The sequence below is a fragment of the Thermobia domestica genome, chromosome 2 (assembly GCF_964235325.1).
Source record: "Thermobia domestica chromosome 2, izTheDome1.hap1.1, whole genome shotgun sequence".
NCBI lineage: Eukaryota > Metazoa > Arthropoda > Insecta > Zygentoma > Lepismatidae > Thermobia > Thermobia domestica.
The window spans coordinates 268,796,646-268,819,312 of record NC_137455.1 but is presented as its reverse complement, the minus strand read 5'-3'; the positions used below and the strand labels follow the sequence as shown (position 1 = coordinate 268,819,312).

The window sequence follows — 22,667 nt, the reverse complement described above, 5'->3', positions numbered from 1 at the left end:
ATCTTTCTTTTCTTCCTTATTTCTTACACCTGCTCATTCGTATTTAGTTTGATTAATCTAGTTCTTTCAATTCTTCTCCACACAGACATTCCAAAATCTTACAGCTTTTCGGCACCATCTTTGCGTGATATCCATATTTGTACTTCTTAGATTACGCTACTTCAAACGAAACATTTTATGAGGTTTTTAAAAACTCTTTATTCATTCAAGGACCCCAAAATACACTGAGAAAAGTCCATTCTCCAGACAGGGGTATATTGTACAAATATATGGAATCCTCTTGCTTACTACAGAAATCAGTATGGAGAATACGTTATCCATATGCTACATACGCACTGCCCTTAGATGTTACATCATGCCGTTGAAGGATGTCTGAATCTAACAGTCTTCCGTATATCTCATACATTCGTCAGCTATATGTCATATACGCCCATTTGTGTGTGAGATCGTGACCGCCTATATTGTTTCATACGGAAGGAACACTTATGCAGAAAGTATTATAAAATATGCGTTTTCAGTTATACGTCTGCTGTACCTTAAATCCAGAAACTACAGGAATTAGCATGCAACTTTCGTTTTTAAGTACGCGACCTACGACTTCTTTCTCGGTGTAGACTTGTTATTTCTTCTTCGATGTTTCTTTTTCCATTCCTATCTCTGCTTTTATTTTACGTTCGCACTTGACTGAAAGGCCCTCATATGGACTTTGAAAAATGTAACTAAAATATTTCATGATATAACAATCGAATTCATTCTAGACTTATTTCTCCCGGTATTTATGTATTTATAATACATCAAGTATCACCCTTTGGATTCTGACCTGGGCTCGCATTAATAATTAATGAGTGTGTGTGTGTGTGTGTGTGTGTGTGTTTTATTATAACTCAATTAACGCAGAGAAGTAACTTTGTAAAAAACATACATTTTATAAAATATTGTATTAAAACATTAGAGTATAGGTATGAAAACTGCGACCACAGAGTACTTTGTTAGCACAAAATGTGATTCAGGAGAGCATGTACATCTACTAGGTTAAAATTAATAAACAGAAATTTCAATTTTAAAATTTGAATGATTGTTGAGTTTTCAAAACCACTCCTCAATTATTGATTCTCTATAAAGAAATCCGATTACTCGGAGAATGCAAAGCTACAAATCGCGCAGTTCGAATATGTTATCAGTTCTAACTTAACTAAGCTTCTTTGTGACTAAGCGGTTAGTACGCGTTTTTGGCGTGGGTGTCCTGGGTTCGATTCTCGGGGGGACCGCGTGTGGTTCGGATCCTATGTTAAGCTGTAGGTCCACGTCTCATATAGCCTCGCTGCTGAAAGGGAGGCTAAACTGAAAATCAGAAATCAGAAACTTCTGAATTATGTGTTTTTAAAAGAAAATTAACGTTGGTAATCTTTTCCTTGAATATATCCAGTTATTTAAATACGAATACAAAATTGTAGCAATGGTCATCATCGTAGGTATTCTATTATTATTATTATTATTATTATTATTATTATTATTATTATTATTATTATTATTATTATTATTATTATTATTATTGGTAGGTCGCTTATTGAAACTGAGAAGCTTCTATGCATCACGATCTCCAGCTAACCTTTTCGTCTTTACATACGATTTTTCTGTTTTAATACCATCCATCAACTGTATCGCCTTTTGCCTCTCCCTCTTTTTCCTGTCATCATACCTACTAGCACGTCCCTCAGGATATAGTTCCTTCTCAACCAATACTCCAACCAGTTTCTCTTCCTCTTTTCAATAACATCTAAAATTGTAAGGCTTAGGGGAAAGAACTGAAAATCACTGTTTTACATATTTTACAAGAAAGCCGAAATAAAATAGAGCTTATTAAGTTATTCCCCATTCCCCTGAGGGCATATTTTTCTTTCTTAAATATCTCCGAAGTTATCTTCCTGTTTTCTTTAATATTTTGCCATCATTTAAGTCAAAACTAAAATATCACTACTAAACCAAAGATTGGAAAAATGTAGTTATAATGTCCTCCTGGATCTTTCCATTCTCATTTCCTCTCCAGCTATTTCTAACACGTTCTCACTCATTTTCCGTTCAACCCAGCTAATTCTATTCATTCTTCTCTGACCCACATTTCGAAAGTTTCCAGTCTTTTTAATCGTTTTTGCGTAATGTCCTGGTTTCTGCCCCGTATACGAGCAATACAACACTGCACACAAAATATTTTAGTCTTTTTGTAAAACACTTTATTCAAGGACCCAGAAAATATATTTATCTTCGTTCTAAATGCTTATTTCTCCATTCTCACCCTTACTATAGAGTGTTCGTCTTTTCGTCTTTTAAGTTTTCGAGGTTTCCAAGAGCTATTTATGAAGTTCTACAGGGAAATTAGAGAATATTGAACGGTTACACTAAGTTCAACCAAAACCTTACTAAATTACATGTAACCAAACCGTAATGTACCACAGTATGGAGGAAACAATGTTAACAATAGTGACAATTTATTACAAAATATGACAAATAACCTTTCGCCTTCTACTAATCAATAGTGACTACATCATGCGGTAGAGCATCACTGTGAACGACCTTGCCGCTGATTCTCAACTAGTTATTTGTAGATGAGTAGATGGTAAGAATGTTCTACCGACTTGAGGTGTCGTTGGGCAAGGTGAAAACGATGTGTGTGTAGTAGATAGTAACATGTGAAATGATTATATAGCAGATAAGCAGTAGTTTGAAGTCTAGGATACATTAAAAAAACTAATTATCAGTACAACTAGGAGTTTCCCGTTGTACACCACCTGAAGATATTTGGTTTTTCACAGTAAAGATTGAACTTTTTAATGGTTCAACAATCGAAGTTTCTCTACCACCGTCTAGCCATTAATAATTGTCTGCATTTCTGTGAGCTCATCGTTCTCAAGCCAAAACTATGATATGCTACGGAAGAAGCTGGAGACGAGAGTTCAAATTTTAAATGCACGCCAGTCTCCTCTCAATGCTGCATTTTCCTCTCACTTCCCATTCTCCACTCGAAAACTTCGTGTTGCCTTGGTAACCAATTAGTACTTAAAATTAGCAGTGGTGTGATATTTTCTGAATTAATAGTGAAATTGGAAGTGGTATTAGATTTCTGTTTTGATCTCTAGTGATCGTTTTTGATCCATTCTGATCAATGTTAAAACCGGAAATGATTGATTTCTAGTACTTCCTGTAACTATATCACCCTCATCAATTATCTCAGTTCCTAACTTTTGACCCGCTCCAACTTAGTCAAAATTGATGATGATTCGTCAAGTAGTTCTTGAGATTTCGTGTTTATATTTACTCTGGGTTTCCGGGTGTCTGTCCGACAAAGCAAACGTACAAAGGATTTTTTGGTACACCAAACTCCTTTAAAATAGTATTATTGTTATTATTATGTTTCTTTTAGAGTATTAAACTACATGTAACAGAACGGTGGATATCCCGTGGAAGAGCAATGTAAAAGAAACTGAAACGTTCACAATGTGGGAGATTGTAGAAGATTGGAGAAAGCTTCGTGGAAGAAACACCAACGAGAAGTGTTATACAAAATTCAGAAGAAAATGTGAACAGTGAAAAACAGTTGAAAAGAAAGAATATGAACAAGTTATAATATTAGTTAAGAAAAATTGTGTTATTAACAGTGTCATAGTTAGTATGGTAGAGAGCAAATCAGGAATGGTGGAAACTTGTCCTGAGTTGCAATATGACATCTTTCGTCATCCACCGAATTGTCCTGGCTTCTTTCCCACTGATTACCATTTCTTCTGGCACCTCAATCATTTCATGGCAGGATAAAACTTCCCTCATTAACGGACCGTGACAACCAACCCAGTAATATTCTGTTGATAATTCCATGATTATATGAATATTAAACCTGTTAGAAAGTCTTAGTTTGTACTGTGTTGCAAAGTGATATACTACACTAAAGAATATTCTTTCTTTTTTCGTAGTGCTCTGTGTCATGTGGAGAAGGATTCCAAACGAGAAGTGTCACCTGTAGAGATGCTAGAGGCCATCCCAGCGTTCTCTGCAACAAGAAAGAGAGGCCAATAATGACACAGATATGCAGGACAGGTATTGAGTGTCCAGTATACAAATTACATGACGAAGACGAAAGTGAAGGTGAGGATTATCATAAAATATTGACCTCATAAATCTAAAGAAATAATTTGTTATATCTAGAATCAAAACTCGCATTCTTTACAGGAGTGGTTCCCAACTTTGTTTACCTGGCGCCCCTTCATAAACGTTGCATACTTCACACACCCCATCCCTCGTTCTGTTTGTTCGTTGATTATACGTGATTTTTGGCTGGCCCCTTCTGAGACTTCAGATATTGCTTTAAATTCTCCTTCAACGATAATATAATATGAGATTATATTTGTTTAAAGCAAGACTTCTGCATACCATTGAAGTGTAGGGTTATTATTATTATCTTCAGATGCTTTCGAACGATGTTTGATTTAACAACTATTTGTTTTAACATTTATAATATTTGTAAGTTAAATAACACAAGAAAAATCGTAATTTACTGTACATTCTTGTCTCCTTGTGAATCAATTATGAGTTTTTTAAAAATCTTTTTTTTTTTAGCACTTTCAAACATTGTTTTTAGTACTTTCAAAGACACCGACAGCCCTTTCGATAGTTAAGAAAATAATGTAATTGTTAACAAACAGCTTTAAAAACGAAGCGCTGCGGGTAATGTCGAAAGAGAGCAGAGCAGCATTTAGTATTTCGGGTACTGTTGGTAACAATTAATTTACAAAAAGCCTACATTACATAGTTTGTAGCTGATTAATGATCGATTGATAACGGGCTATTCTTTCTTCAGCAGTGGCGGCGTAAGGGCGGGGCGAGCGGTGCCCACGCCCCGGGCCCCACTTTCTGGGGGCCCCCGGCGATAGGTAAAAAATAATTACTAAGGAACATTGTTAGCATGAGCCGTACAAGGGCTGTCTAGGTTTATGATCCACACTTTCCCTAAAAGTAAACGCATTTAATTGTCAATAATTTTTACACCAAATGACGGATGAAAGAACAGAAATATCTGTCTAATAAAGCTAACCGGTGCCGGATTCCCGTATAAGCTATACAAGCTATAAGCTTTGGACCTCACTCTCATGAAGACCGGAAAGAAATTTAAAGAAAGAAACTGAATGTAGATTAAAAATAAATAAAATAAAACTTTCATTATCTTGATCAAAGAAATTTAAATCAAAAAGCTCTGAATATAGGTGAAAAATAAAGTAAACGTTTCAATTGCTTGGGACCCCCAAGAAAATCAAAGAAAAAGGTTGAATGTAGGTGAAAAATAAATAAAATAAAAGTTTTACTCTCTTGGGGTACCAAAGAAATTTAAAGGAAAAAATGTATGTGGTTTAGAATATGAATAAAATAAAAGTTTCATTTTGTTCAATAACCTCAGAGAAATTTAAAGGAAAAAGCTGCGTAGATTAAAATATAATAAAAGGAAGTCAATGTATATTGTGTTGTTTACATTTTAAGGTCTTATGATGCAAGTAATGAGACCCCGTCTGCTAGCCTGCTTCCTCAAACATCACTGTTTATTTATTTATTCACATATCAGTTCAAGAAAAGGGTAGAAAGAAGGGATGAACATAATACTTTATTAGGGTACTAGCATTCTGTTGCTAACTGAAAGCTCTTTGCTGCAGACCAAGGATCTTATAAAATAGAGGATCTGCCCATATATATCTTCATCCTATTAAATCAATGAAGCCAAAAAACAACAGAGAATCTGCACGTCTGATTGACTACTCTCGTTTATGCCATCGTCTGATTGGCTACTTTCGTTTCCGCCATGATTGTTGGCTCAAAACATTGCGATCCTATTGGGCGGTGTCGGCAGAGTAGGAGTGGCGAAACTGTGACGTTTGGCTGCAAGATTTTGTTGTAAGGGCAGATCCTCTATTTTATAAGATCCTTGGTGCAGACGCTATAGTCGCTGATTCACTTGTTTTTCTTCTGTCTTTTTCTTTTGTCCTTTACAAGTCGAATTTTCAGCGAGCGATACCCTTTTGTTTAGCTGGTTTCCTCATTTCTGCTCTTATTTTGGCGTATGAATTTAGATTTCTGCCCACAAATTTAGAGTGAAGAAAATGTTCAATAAGAAAACAAGTGTTCAAATATTCAAAATACTTCAGCATTATATTTAATTCAACTCCTGATTGTTCTCATGTGGAACAGTTGTCACAAATCATTCGATTTGTTGACATACAACGTGATTCTGTGAGCAAGTTCGGGAATCATTTATTGATTTTATCTCTGTCAAAGGAAAGACTGCTGAGAGTATTTCTGCTGAAATACTAAAGTAACTACAACATAAAAAGCTTGATACTAAGATTGCAGAGGCCAGTCTTGTGATAAAATCAGCCTACAATGACCGGGCAATATTCTGGAGTTTAAACTTTGATACAGAATGTAAGTCCTTTGGCCATTTTCGTTCGTTGTAACAATAATTCATTGAACCTTGTGGCTTACATGCTGCGCACGTTAACGTTCTGGCGAACACTTTGTTTGGAGCAATGGAACGTTTTTGGTATTCTTCTCTAGATCTACTCACCGATGGAATGTGCTGCTAAATCACGTAAAGATTGGTCTGAAACATAAAACTGACACTAGATGGAGTTCAAAAGCAGAAGCTTTGAAGGCACTTTCTAGTCATTTGGATGAAGTAATTGATCTGTTGGAAGATATGTGTGACACTTCGACTGAAACACTTGATACTAGAGGAGATGCTGGTCTTCTTCTTGCAAGCATCCAGTCATTTAACTTCATCGCTTTACTATATTTCTGGTCTGCAGATCTCTCATATATTGATCGGATCCAAAAATTCCTTCAATCTCAGGATGTGAGTTTCAATCAAACTCTTATTCAGTTACAGAGCCTGGTTGACACCATTGATACCTGGAGGCTTGAGCTGGGCAAGGAAATTATATCTGCAGCTGAAGGAAGTCGCAGGGCATGGTACATAATTGAGGATACACACAGGAGAAAGAAATGCATGCCTGGAGAAGCAAAGAATGAACCCCTGACTGTACAGTCCAAAGTGAAGCGCTCTATCAATGAAATTCTAGATGAGATGAGACAACAAATGTATGATCATTTTACTCAGATGCATGACCCCAACGACAGATTTTTATTCCTGTGTTCTATCGCCAACTTTGTGCAGCAACTAGACGATGAGAGTGAGGAGATGTTAAAAGCATGTTGCTGTGATTTGACTTTGTTCTACCCGAATGACCTGGATGGCATAGAATTATTTCAGGATTGTAAGGATATAATCCGTTCACTAAGGTGTGCTCAGAAACCTAAAAAACAGCTTGACGTTTCCCCACAAGGCATCCTGAAATATGTATCTTCAATGGAGCTTAAAATTTACTAGTTTGCCAACCGCTCTTCAGATTTTGATAACTCTGCACGTATCTGTCGCATCGTGTGCAAGGTCTTTCAGCAAAATGAAATTGATAAAATCATACTTGCGTTCCGCAATGAGTCAAGAAAGATTCACGAATCTGGATATTCTTTCTATCGAAAATGAACTAGCATCCACTTTGGATTTTGATAATATAGTTGAGACTTTCGCTGCTACCAAAGCAAGGAAGGTATTATTCTGAATGTTGGTGGAACATAGGCTAATATGGTAGTGGAACTACTGTCGAAAGTAGTTTCATGTTTCAAGTAAAGGCAATAAAAATACAAAAGTATCAAAAGAGTAATACAAAGCCGTTAAGATCTGTCAATTGACTGGTGATAGCTGGTAATGAAAAGTAGGATGGTATAACCCGTAGCAGAATTCTGTGCTTACGTATTTAATCTATACTATATCCCCAATTATTCAATACATTCAGGTTTTTTTGTTATAACATATTCTATGTTAGTAAGAGGTAATGGAAATAGTCATAAGTGACAGAATATAAACATGACTGAATTATTAAATCCAAAATAATATAATCACAAAACAAGTGTGAAATCTGGAAACAATAGTAAAATAGACAAGCAGGAGAGAAATATTCTAGTGCTTAACTATTCATTGATACTTCGGCAAAAGTAGTGGGACTAAATAGATAGTACATTATCACTAAAGAGAAACCTAGTGAAAGATAAATGAAAAAGACACGCAGGAGAGAAATCTATTCTAGCTAATATTTACTGATAGTTCGGTAAAAAAAAAAAAAAAAAGTGTTTAAGTATTGTGTTTGATCACTGGAGAGGAACCTAGTGTTAAAGTGAATGGGGCTAATTGTCGAAGAAAAATCTAATCAAATAAAACCCATGTACTGCAAATTCAGACAGGGAGAAACTATGAATAAACTGACTCATCTGAGAAATTGCACAGGAGAAACACCAAAGCAGAGAACCGAACAAAGAATTCTAGAAAACATAGAGCTTACATTTAGAAATCGCATCGGTTATATTATTGAGTTGAGTTGATTTTAGTTTAGCGTCCCTTTCAGCAGCGAGGCTATATGAGACGTGGACCTACTGATTAACGTGGAATCCGAACCACATGAGCTCCCGCCGGGAATCGAACCCGGGTCTCCCACGCCAAAGGCGCGTACGCTAACCACTTAGCCACGGAGGAGCTCCGGTTATATTATTATTTGCAATTTTTGCAATATCAGCTCATTCTTACATTTTGTAGGTAAATTTGTCTCTAAATGTATTATTAGGAACATTACTTCCACTATTCCATCTAATTCAGGCCTGTCCATGAATTGGCTCCCGGAGCCAAAGCGTGAGCGAGCACGAGCGAAGATAAAAACAGGTGAGCACAGGTGCTGCTAGCTTCGCTTCTTCCACTGCATCCGATAAGTGTTGCCAACCACACATGATGGCAAAAAACCTATGGCCAAGCCTGGCCAGAAATTCGCACGATGATAAGCATTGAGCAGACGCAAGCGTGAAATGTGCAGGTGTGCTCTCCCCCTTCCCATTTCGAAAGCAGTGACGCGAAAACATTGCAGGAAATAAAATTGGTACGTTTTTTGGTCGAGGAAGACGCATGATAGAGGTTACAGTTAGCGTTGAAGTAACTAACAAATGAACAAGAAAGAAACTAATATTAAACATGTCGTTTAATAGACCTTTTTCAGACCTTTTTAGCTTGCTTACACAATTCGTGACGTTGTATTACATTAGCACTCGGTCTGTAACTTGTCACTCGCTTCACGTTTGCTAAGTTGTAAACGCCTTCCGTTGCTAGATTGATAGGAAAACGACGGGAGGTTGAAAATAATAATAATAATAATAATAATAATAATAATAATAATAATAATAATAATAATAATAATAATAATAATAATAATAATAATAATAATAATAATGCGTATTATTATTATTATTATTATTATTATTATTATTATTATTATTATTCTGACCAAAGAGGGATGAAAATGGGGATTGGAGGAAATTCATAACTAGGAATTGCATAGTTTATACCGCTCACCTAACATTATTAGGGTTATTAGGTGTAGAAGGCTCAGGTGGGCAGGCCATGTAGCCAGAAGGGAAGAAATTAGAAACGCTTTCATAATTTTAACTGAAAACCCAATTGGAAGAAGACCACTAGGAAGACCTAGGCGTAGATGGGAAGACAATATTAAGATGGATCTTGCAGAAATAAGAGTACAGAGTAGAAACTGGATCCAGTTGGCTAAGGACAGAAGTTAGTGGAAATATTTTGTAAACGCGGCATTGAACCTTCGGGTTCCATAGGCCATAGAGTTAGTTAGTTATTATTATCTAAAAGAAATGTTCAAATGTTGTTAAGAGACAATTACACAGAAGAACTGAGTTCCGACCAAACACTAATTTGCCGGAAGGAAATTCCAGTGCAGTCCAGCCTACTTTAAGCGTTATCCGTGCAACCCACGTTTCATGTTCAAGACATTGGGAATAATTGTTCATATCATTCAGTGGGAACGTTTCCTTCCGAGTTTACGCTATTACAGTAGACCTACGCTATTACAGTAGGCCTACGCTATTACAGTAGGCCTACAACATTGTGACTTTCAAAATCAGTCAGTAACTATCGAAGAAAGACAAGCGTGTAGCTTCAGTCGTTAAAATGATTTAACATTCTTTTTCACTTTTAACAAGCCACCGGCAAGCAACCAGCCAGGGACAATACATTTTTCCTTATTAAAAAGACACTCCTTGTTAAAAAAAAAAAAAAAACTAATTGCAGTCACTAACGGTCACTCTTAAAAATGGAAAATCTCTTTGGCTCTCTTAATATTTTGTTTGATTCTTTGCGATGAAAGTAACTTTAAAAGTGGAGTAAGAAATACTATTCTTCCTATTGATAGTGTAATAGTGGCTTCTAATCTCCACAACCAACCCCTTGCTAAGCCTATTCGTACACACATACATGCATAAGCTAATTTTCTGGAGATAATACTTAGATAATTACAAACAAGTGCTACAGTTTTTTTTTTCGTATCAACAGATTATCTCTTTTCCTAAAAAGCGAAACAACATAATATAACAAACCCACACTCGGATATAACAAACCCACATCCTTCTTTAACAAAAGGAAAGAAAAAAGAAGAAAAGGAACGTACATAGTTTATCATTTGATTGCTGTTACAAGTTTGTATTTTCTATAGTTAACGGTGACCACATTGTAAAAAAACACTTTATACTAAATGGCAATCAGTTACCATACATACTTTTTTTTTGGTAAGCTAGTGATTACCGCCAAGGTTGACAACACTTCCGCTCCTCTAAGGACGAAACCCGAAGATCCACGAAGCACGAACAATGGTATTTGCCCGTAGAATGCTCGTGAGCGTTCACGAGGAGAGTTTCCACTATCTGCTCGCCGTGGGCAGGGCTGATCTAATTACAGTACGCGTTGGTACTAGGATAGTATAGGTGTAGGATAAATTCTGGATTCTTGATTGTTAAGTTTTGTGTGTTCTTAAGATTATCTTGTTTCTGTCGTGGGTTGTAGTTTCCGTTACAATTGTATCCCTAATCCTTTTTCTATCGTGTCTTTTGTTTAAAAATGATTAAAGAAAGAAAACAATATGCAATGATAGTCCTGGTCCAGTTTTATTTTTAGATACCAGCTTGAAGGCCGTTCTAAGTATTAAAAAATAGACAGGGATGCTGAATGTCATCCCATTTGTTTAATATATATATAGACGTGAGTTACGTTATGAAGATGAAGATTAAATATTAAGCACAGAAGATTATATATGAAGATTAAAATGATCTAAACACACACACCAACTGGAAAGAGGGAGGAGTAAACAGAAAAAATAATTATGTAAATGAATGTCAAAAATAAATAGAAGTGTATAAATCACGATTGTTCGAAAAGGAGCCCCGATCTACTTCACTGGCCCCGGGCCCCAGTTTGCCTTACGCCGCCACTGTTCTTCAGTGTTGTTATTGGGCTCCTAAATAATAAACATAACGGAGATTGTCTACATCTCCAACATTGAAACCATTCACAAGCTATTGTTTGTTTCATTAATTTTTCAGGCTGGTGTTATGATTTGAGAAGTTTATTTTATGGTGTTGTGGATGTTGTTTTGACTTTGTAATTTCTGTTTGTTGTATGCATGAAGTAAAATGGAACTTCCAGTTCAAAGAGAAGATTGTATAGTGAAGATTACATGAGGTATGGTTTTACGTTCATTGAAAAAGATGGTATTCAACTAGCACAGTGTGTTGTATACCATGCTGTCGTTAGCAATGATGCTCTCCGTCCCGTCTGATTGGAACGACATTTGTCAGCAGTACATCCAGCCGAGTTCCTCTGGAACTTTTTAGGATCAAAATGAGAAGGTAGTTGAAGCATCATATGAATTTCAGATAAAAATCTCATACTATTGGTGAGATTCTTATAAAAACTTATAAATACTTAAGGCAACCAAAACTGGGAAGAAAATCAGAAAAATATTGACAAAAAATCGTTTTCAGACAATACTGCGAAACGTAGAATTAATGAAATGGTCTCGGATTTAAAAGATCAGCTAGTTGAAAAGATAAAGAAAATTCCATTTTTTGGCCTGCAATGTGATTTTATATATATATATACATCAGTCTTGTCATGTAATAGTGTACTGTCGGTTTGTAAATGGAAAGAGGTTAATGGAAGAAGTATTGTTTTCAAAAATTTTGAAGACATCATCCAAAGGTTCTGACAGTTTTATCTGCTATCAGTAATTTTTTATAACGTTGGCAAAGGACGGAAATCCTATAATTATTATTCATTCGCATTGCTCAATTCAGAAGCAAGCCTTAGATGCAAACATTTTACCAGAAAACCTGAAGTAGGCATTATCATTTGCTAATAAAGTTGTTAATTCTGTAAAGTCAAGTGCTCTGAATACTTGTCTCATTGAGGCTTGACGTGATGACCTCAGTGCGGAACATAAAACTTTATCTTTTCATACCGAAGTTTATTGGTTGTCGAAAGGTAATATGTTAAATAGGCTTTACGAGCTGAAGTTAGGTGTGGAAGTATTTCTCCCAAGTGTAGGAAAAACGAACTTTATACTTCTTTTGCTGAAGACATATTTGTATTTTCTCTTTGAAATATTACATAATGTCAATTTCAATCTCAAACTCCAAGATAAATACGAACATACTCATCTTTGTCAAACTTATCACCGAATATTAAGAAATTTGTGAAGGAAAATCTATGTTAACCATCACATTGAGTTTTTCCTTTGCTCTTCCTTGAGTTTTTGAACTCCATCTTATACACTGAGATATTATTTTGCATCCATTTTTGATAATGTTGTAACAAAAAATAATTTACATAATTATTTAGTTTTTAACGAAGTAATAATCTTAAATAGAAATAGGAAAGACAAAATGTCAAACATGTAGCGGTTTGAAGTTAGCCAAACCTAAAGTGTAAATGCATATTACAAGATGTGTTTTACTCATAATTTCATATTTCATTTCTGTTATAGCATGTGCCCCCCAAGTTGGGAACCACTATATATGGTTAAATGTTAACCACGAGCAGAAACATATGAAAAAACTATTCTGCTATGAAAATAGTATTTTTGTTTAATATGGATACTAATAAAACCCATAGTATATCATTCTGTTTATCTTACTGGTAGATGACTTGCACAATCACATGACAGGAACTTTATACTTCTTGAATTTGGAAAATTTGACTTTTGTCTCAAACTTGTGAACCATGATGGGTTTACATAATTACTGTAAAGTGAGCCAAGAGTTCAGAACACTAAGAAATTATACTTTGGACATCAGCATGAGCTTGAAATTCTTGCACATTTCAATAACTATCTTCACTTTGTATCCTTATTCAAGTTTACGTAAAATATTCTACTGAGTTATATCTAATCATAAAAAAGAAATGTCACTTGCCAGTTTTCGCTTTGTGTCACCATAGTCACTTATTAACAAGCAATCAAAGCACGTATTTACAATGATAACCGAAGACTTAGTTTAAGCGTAAACACATTTATATATGAAGTCGAAACCTGTTACATTTGGTATTATCTGAATGTATAAGCACAGGCGACTCCAGAATTTTGAAAATGGCAATACGCACGTAACGTATCGAGATATCACTCTGAGAATGCATGATTTTATTCCGTACTATGTACAGTAGTATTGTGTTGGTTACCTCTGTATATTTGGGTTTGCTGGTGGTCTCTCGTTTCTAGGCACTTTCTTCATATCACCAATTATTTAGTTATTACACACACACACACACACACATCGCATCCATCTACTGTAGCATAAAGAGCATTAACCACGAAAAACACTTCATTTCGTTTCAACACTTAAGTGTGAACCGGATTCCCCACGCACATATAAGGAACATTAACTACAATTACTCAACAAATTATTTCACAGACATATTTTTTTCCAGACTATCTTCAACTTCTGATTGACAATAACATTGAAGAAGGAGGAGCTGGGCGAACATTCAAGACATCAGGTATTTTAAAATTTGTTTCGAATTGCCAGTTAATGAGCCTGTCAGGAAGAGAAATATCACCCCTATCATCAAACGAATGCACTCACCACTGATTTTCTGCACTTCATCGTAGGGGAATACATTAAAAAATATTATGAGAAGAATATTGATTAACTTTTTTTTTTAAATTTTGATTTCTTGTTTCTCACAGAAGATCTTATGTATTATGTTATCGGATATTCAGTGGCTTAAATTTGTTCAAATGAAATTTTCTACGTAATTGAAGTTTTGATTTATTGGACGTTTCAAAAATTAGGAAGTTCTTTTCCGGCTCTTCACCTTGCCTTATTCTAAAAATAAGTTATCGTTTTTTTTTTTACAGACTTAGACATGTGTATTCCATGCATGGTGGAGATAGCAGAGTACGAGAAATTTTACGGTTATATTCTATAATGATTAAAAACTAACTAAAATTTAGTTTTTGAAATTGTCCTGCATCAATCAGAGTTTATACATAAACAAGCTTATTCTCACTACAGTTAACTTACCTGTTGGATGTTATATCTTAGGCTTTCTTATCAAACTTGTTTCTAAGCCAGACAATAGGAAGCGAAAATCGTTACTTCGTCTGAGAGCCGCGAGCGTTCTTGACTGGCGTGTGAAAATGTTTATTTTCTATAGAGAGCTTAAACTAGGATTAATATGATCTTCTTAATGGCCCATTTTAGTTCTGTATGACTGTGTTTTATACAGTAATTCCGCAAAACAAACTACGTTTGTTTATATGAGTGTAGCAACACAGACCAATCTGGCATCTCATAAGCTTCGGAAAAAAGTGAGATTTCTCGTTTTATGTCCCACTATTATGTTCTTTAAGCTAAAGGGAACGGATGAGTGATGAAAGTGAACGATTTGAAATAATTGGTGAAATGATAAAATAGGAGGAAACGTGACAGCCTTACGAAAACCCAGAAACACAATTTTGTGAACCGCAAACTTGCATGGCCTGAAATCATACCAGAGACCCGTCGTACTAGAGTTGAGCTCTTGCTTTACCACTGAGCCACCGTGCCTTCCCCCCATGACTTCGAGTGTGTTTCACTTTTTCCAACTGACGGCCAATATTAGGTATCAATGTTGCCTCCATCTTAATGACAATATTGAGCGTGTTGTGCCTCTTCGAGCCCCTCTCCGCCAAACGCTGCACTCTTTCGACCTTGTGGTCGGGAATTTGTTTCAGTGAGGATACAGTGAAACTTCTTCACTGACTTGGTCCAGAGAGGCTCATCCCACTCCCAACTGTGCGGCTTCCACGAATCATTGATCCCGATAGTCCATGTGACATCTCGGCCGTAATCTCAGACAGGGAGGGCTAAAATTGTAGCCTCTTCTTGGTTTCCAGATCATAGACTTCTGGGTTATCATCATACCGTAGGATAGAGTACCTGGTGATATCAAGACGCCTTTTGATGGCATTCGAGTAAATTGAGGTTACTTTAGCGCTCCCGACAACCAATATGTCGGTAAACTCCAACTCGGTAGGGGAGTTCCGTCTGCCAGTAGGTGTAACTAGAAGATAGGACTCGGTCTATCATGCAATAGGTAATGCTCACCATCATCTCTCTTCGAAGGGTGTTAGTTTTCTCCTAGAAATGGCAGAAGATCTGCTGTTGAGCTCTGGTAGTAAGTTCACTGACAATCACTGGTAGAAAGACTTGTCCTCCATGTACCAGACAAATGCAAACTATTTTACCGGACGGTTGGAAATAGAGTGCCAAACTAATAAGATACCTACCGTAGTAAAACCTGTGGATTAACTCAAATGAGTTACTTCAATTTTCTCATCAGCTAACCGTACAAATATATGCAGGTCCCCCTCCTGTTAACGAGAACTTTTTAACCATTCCTATGAAAACATTTTGTAAACTATAATAAACGTCATACGCTTCCATGTAATCAACAACAACTCTCGGAAGAAATACTGCCAGAAATACTGCATATAATACTCAAGTTTAGCTTATTATAGATCTGCACCACAATGAGTTCTAACATTTAAAGAAACATTAACAAACAATCACATTTTTAATTAGTAGTTTAATAAACCAAGGAATACACTTGTATCCCTTATGATCATGTTTTTATAGTGCTTAGACTCGAGGAATGCAAATGTAGCTTTCTGTGATTTTATTATAAAACAATATTAGCACCCTTTTACAATAGTAATACAAAACATCTGTTTCAACATGATGTGTTTACCTTATAAGTAAAGTACATAGTAGGAATAACGATATATATACAAGTTAACTGAATTCTTCCCATTTTGCGAGTCTTAACAATTCTCTTCGTGCATAAACAGTGTGCCTTCTGTTAGTGACAGTTTTCCTGCAATTAGTCTTTCTTCTTCCACGAAGTTGGAAAACACATGTCTCTTCTTCGATGGTTAACCGAAGACTGACAAGTTCTACTTGTAGTGGCAGATGAGATATTTTTGTGCTTTCTATATGTGGTTGCTTCGAACAGTTTGGCACAGATATTGTTAAATTGGTAAACTTTAGTAAGGAAACCATCGTCTCCACAAAGATATAAACTTTCAGTATGTTTTCAGTAATTACTATACCATAGAATCTGAAAATATATTTATACACTGTGAATTGCAATCTTGTAAATGAAAGGAAACAATTAAAATATTTTGCACAAAACGTTAAGAAACTGTATTTGCTTTACCAAAAACTTCGTGTTTTTCAAAGAGGAAGCAAATTTTGGCTGTGAAGTATAAAGGGTGCATCGTAGAACAATTACTCATCTAAATGGAATTGCCAAGTTAACACAATTCTGAGGTGTATGTGCTCGTTGATAGATTACTGAACTTGCTTCCATTTTATTCTCACCGTTACAAATGATTATCCGAATAAAAGTTTTTTTTAAATTTCTTAACTAGATAAAATGTTTAATTCGATGTCGTTTTCCACAAATGCACTACTATGAACGATAACAGACTAAACAATTAAATATTGCTAACTAGTTCAAACACTCACATACCGTACCATGTTTGATTGAATAATCACTAAATTATTTTTCATCCTTCATTTTGTTTCTTTTTTTATATATAAAACATAATTACAAGGAAACCATATGCGCGGTTTGTAAATCACATCCGATCTTACCCAAACATGGTACGGTGATAGATTTTGACTTCCTTACTACACATGTTAAAACACTTTCCTACACAGATGTTGGTTTTCGTGTTATTGCCATCAAATTTTGATTTGGACTTAAAGTTTTCCTTTAAAAAATTCAAAAAGTATTGAAATGTCAACGAACAAACCTGTTAAAATTTAAGTAAAAAATATTCAATATCTTAATATAAATGAAGTGCAACAATAACAAAAAAAAAAAGTTTTTCAACATGACAAATAATCTACAAGTAAATGAAATTAATAAAATTTGATCTGCTTCTATTCATGCCACTAGCTGAAAATATTTAACTTTTACAAGATATCACATTGTGGATAATTGGAATGAATAAGTAAAAAGTATATTTTAGATAAAAACACAATGATACAGTTGAAATGTACTCACTGCTTGGTAAATTTACTTAGTAAGGAAACTTTGCGTGCTATCCGTGATACATCAAATTACCGGTCTTTGCGTCTGTCAACAGCAGTTGTCTTACTGTGGTTTAGTTACGTAATAAACAAGTGGCGTGATTAGAAGTTCTTTTCTTTTAATGAATTTATTTAGTTTAGTAATAGAATACTATTCTTATGTACAGTATTCGTAGTCATCCTAATGAATAGATTTTGATAAAGCAATATACAATCGACTTGGAAATATTTTTAATGTTCTCATTAGAATTAGTTACTCGCACATAAGAGTTGTAAATTTAAAAAAAAAAAGAAAATAACTTTCCAACCCAAAATGACTTAGTTTAATTTACTAAGAAATAAGATGAAAAACTCTTAAATCCCAGTTTTGCAATTAATAATTTTGGAAATTATTTAATAAATTTAAAATATTTAACCTTTCAGGTTACTTAAGAAATCTATAAAGTAGTATATGCTTGTATACATCTACAGTTAAAGATCACACTGTAATAGGATGCACTATATTAATTTTCCACATCTCTTTAAATTACGTACCAAATTTCATGTTATGTGATGTGACAATACAAATCGTACAAACTTCTAGTGATAAATTCTTGCCATAGAAAAATAAGTTATTGCTATCTTTAAAGACCCAGCTGAGTTGTATGATGTTACTTTAAGCGGTAGAAAACGCCACTATAAGGACGTACAGTTCACATTTTACTTCGTGTTCAGCACTGCATCACATAAATTAACTTTGGCTAACCTTCGTGGCTAAGCGCTTAGCGTACGTGCCTTTGGCGTGGGAGACCTGGGTTCGATTCTTGGCAGGAGCTCATGTAGTTCGGATTCACGTACATCAGTAGGTCAACATACATAAACTGTATTGGCTCAACAATCGTGTAGACCGAAAGTTTCTGATTGTACGTCGAATAATACCTAAGGTTACTTCACTAATGCCAACTAAAAATGAGGTACTCACATATGTCACCATGCTAAAAGTGATTTAATTCATTGCTGGTAATCGTAAAGTATATCATAAAACCACAAACAGATAAAAATCACTTAATTTAAAATAGGCAAATTTTTTAAAAAAGACTTTTTTCAGCCTATTTACAGTAATCGTAAATGCGAAGGAACTATTCCAATTATGAGCAGGACTTTTAAGATTTACGTACGTGCAAAGAAACAATACCCCTTGATCGTCACTTCTTATCTATCAGGCTCAGCATTTATTTCAATGTTTTGTAAATGCTTCAAATTGAAATTAAATAGTATTATGTTACTAACAATGTTAGAATTTTTCATATCTCTTCACTTTTCACTTCGAACTTTCCATGTAATATTCAACTCTTGTATCAGCATATTTTTCACTACTAAGAACTTATAAATTCTTGCTTAACGGTGAACTCTAATTAATAATAATGTGTAGACAATGTTATTGAAACAAGTGCATGTAATTCTGTTTCTAAACACTGTATGCGTTAATACAGTATTATAAAGAATACAACAATGGTGCAAATGATATATATGCATATAAACAAAATTTCTTTATATTCAAAGATGAAAAAGAAGAATTGTAATCTTAAATGTAAAATAATATTATTTTCATAATATTGGAAATATGAAAATAATATTATTAATATAATGACAAAGTACCTGTATATTATATTTTAATGAATTAATACGAGATAGATGTAGTATGTTATACTAATTTTTGTAATGGATGTTTTCCTTTGCATATATTTATATAACCTGGCATTTCAAAGTGTCAAATATTTAATATCCAATTAACAAAATGAAATTAATAAAACAAATTTGTTTCAGAACCTGAACAGCTTCCTGGTAGAGACCACACGCAACCACTGGTTCAACCCCCGCCTCCAGAGCATATGGTTAGGGAGCAGTTTGTCCATCAAGAGGCAAGGTAAGAGGATATTTTATAAAACACAATTCACTTTTCACTTCTCTTGTCTTGGTGATTCACTAGCTACTTCGATTTATACTTATAGAGTTTTAACGTAATAATATATGTGAGAATTTGCATGTGAGCGCAAGTGAGTGTGTGTGAGAGAGTAATTTGTTTATACATATTCATAAAGCAAATAATTTTTATTCGTCAATTTTATTTCAAAGACAACTTAGAATGACAGCGTACAATATTTCCACATTTCATCAGTTGTTATCTCTTGTACTTCGGCTACTTTGTTTAATAATACTTTTACCTTTTATGATTAATAAATAATCAATTTTGCAAATATAATGCTTATGAAATATATTAAGAGGAATATTTAGTATTCTCGAAAAGTTCCGTACTGAAAAGAATTTTTTATATTTGTAAATGGTCTTAAAGACCTTGATGCATTATAATTTCAGACTAACTTCACCAGAAAACACGTTAAAATTAACCAGTTAATGAGAAAGACGAAGGAGAATAAAGAGAAAACATTGGAAGTCTCCGAAGGAGAAATTTTGAACTTTGTTTAAAATTTCCTCATCTGGTCATCAATTCATTGAATCTGAACAGTAAGAAAATGAATATATCCCTCAAATAATTAATTGAACAATACTTTCAAAATAGTAGAAAGTCATGATTTTAGAAGTGTAATGTAATTACTCTTTTATTTTTAAAATACTCTGAAAATCGTGGAAAATCGTGAGGAATCGTGAACTATAAACATATTTCAGAACTACCTCAAAACTAATTGCATATCAAATTGGTAGTTTTTAATAGTGCTGTGATTATTATACAATACATATACCCTATTTCTGCACAAATACTAAATCGTGGAAAATCGTGAGGAATCGAGAACTATAAACATATTTCAGAACTACTTCAAAACTAATTGCATATCAAATTGGTAGTTTTTAATAGTGCTGTGATTATTATGTAATACATATACCCTATTTCTTCTGTTTCCCGTTGTTTTATTCAAACGTAACCCTGTTGGTAATATGGTTAGCGTATGCTCTTTCTGCATAGAACAACCGAGTTCAGTTCTCAGTTGAAAGTGGTTTGGATCTCATTTTAAGTTGTAAGTTGGCATCTCATAAACCCTTAATGCTGGAAATGAAATATTAAGTTTCAAAGAAACCAACAAATCAAGTTTAACTTTAGAGGGTAGTTAGTATTATATGCTGAAAATTTCGGTAAAAAGTATACATTTTGTAGTCATATGAGAATTTTTCGGTGTTGACTCAGCATTGTGAGATAATTCAGAAACTACTTGCGTTAACAGATTTCAAAGTGTGATCTGGAGAACCAGAAATAATTGTGTTTGGTTTCAATATTCTGTCCACGCAACTAGGTTGTTAGATCTGTGTCTTATAGCTGACCATGGCTCTTCATATATTGCAGGATCAGAAAAATTTTGTTTATTCTTCATTCAGATTAGACTATAATTTCACTAAATGCTTAGAAAAAATCGAAATGAGAAGGCTCACATAGCAAAAAAGAATCTCACTTAAAACTTATTAAATAGAAATGAATAAAATTTACACTTAATTAACAAGAAAACAAAAAGAAACTTCAATGATGACAAGGAAAAGAGCTACAAATTAATATATTGCTATTTTATTATTATTATTATTATTATTATTATTATTATTATTATTATTATTATTATTATTATTATTATTATTATTATACAAAACAAAATTAAATTTTGCGTGCAAAAGTTAACTCTCTTAAAGAATTAAATACATGAGTTTTAACAATAATTAATTCAAATTTATGTTTTAAGAAATTAGAATAATAAGTCTTAAAATGTTACAGAAGATAAATATCTTTTACAATATTACTATTGAACATAGAATACTTGAAGAGTAAAACTTATATTTAAAATGGGTCAGAAATATAAATTAATGTAATATTTTTTGCACTATGGGAGAAAAGTGTCAAATATCTCTCCCAGTATTTTATCTTGTAGAAAATATGATATATTTCGTTTTATCTAAAATCATTAACTATAAACTGCAGTTGCTTAACTTACATTAACTTTCATAAACTTATTGCTAGAAAAGTAAAATATATCATGCAAGCAACCTTTTTATTGATAAAAATAGTATTGTCGCTAAACATGGTATATACAAAGTAAATTATGAGTGAATACTTACAATCACATCTTCAATTGTTAAAATTGATCGTTCAACATGTTATGTACTCTCAAATTTTTTAATTACTATATACTAACAATTATTCATAATTATAATACTAGCAATTGTTACAATTAACACTGTAACATATTCGTATTATATACTTCAGATTTTAAATGAAATGTTCATATTTATTCATAATCATAATACTATTTCTTAATTGTGACAACTAACACTTGAACGCGCTAGGTACTTTCAAATCTTGTGCAAATTGTTATGATCAGAATGAATTGTTATAATTTTATGATCAGATTGTCTTCAAATTGTCTTAAAGCGCACCTCAACACGTTATTTAATCTTAAATTTCCCTACAAAGTATTAATAGGTATTCATAATCACATCCGCCTTATGCAGAGTCCTTTTCATGTATGATTAGCGTCATACTAAAGGCCTGACTACTGGAGGAAACATATGTTAGTCGAACTCTTTAGTATGGCACTAATCACGCGTCAGAACGACTCTGCATAAGGCCCATTATCTCTAAACTAAATAATTAACCTTTACACATAATATGTGGTCTCAGATGTAGAAACTCTTTTTAATCAAAATTAGAAGTCTTTTTTAAGTTTTACAGAAAGTTACAAAATATAGCAGAAATTTATTTTTAATTCAGCGGAGAGGGTACTGAAATGTTAAGTTTTTGATATGTATATGATTGCATAATAAAAGCAACAGTATGGAATCCGATGTAAAAACTCTGTTCCTCCTGTTAACAATATTTCCTGATGGTTAAAACTTTGGAGAGTACGAACATTATCTCCAACAAATAAGACACTCATTAAATCTTCTGAAGAACAGTTAACTCCTAAAATATACTTTAATGTTGGCACTTCTTCACAGTTGAGAAAATTCATCATGATAATTGTAAGTATAACATACATAGTTTTAAGAGCATTACCATATCATTGCAACATATTTTGCTCACAACTCACCATACAAGAATCACCACTTTATATTTCGCAGGCAGCGAA

The 22,667-nt window shown here is 33.9% G+C and overlaps 1 protein-coding gene across 5 annotated transcripts in view; it reads left to right on the top strand.

Moving 5' to 3' along the window:
- The window catches only part of nolo (ADAMTS-like no long nerve cord), a 1,299,980-nt gene that overhangs the window by 1,108,757 nt on the left and 168,556 nt on the right, over positions 1–22,667 (top strand). For all 5 annotated transcript variants that reach the window (XM_081748697.1, XM_081748696.1, XM_081748695.1 and 2 more), the window contains exons 10-11: positions 3,963–4,134; positions 19,369–19,468. In XM_081748697.1, coding sequence (XP_081604823.1) covers positions 3,963–4,134; positions 19,369–19,468 — 272 coding nt within the window. The remainder of the gene's footprint in view (positions 1–3,962; positions 4,135–19,368; positions 19,469–22,667) is intronic.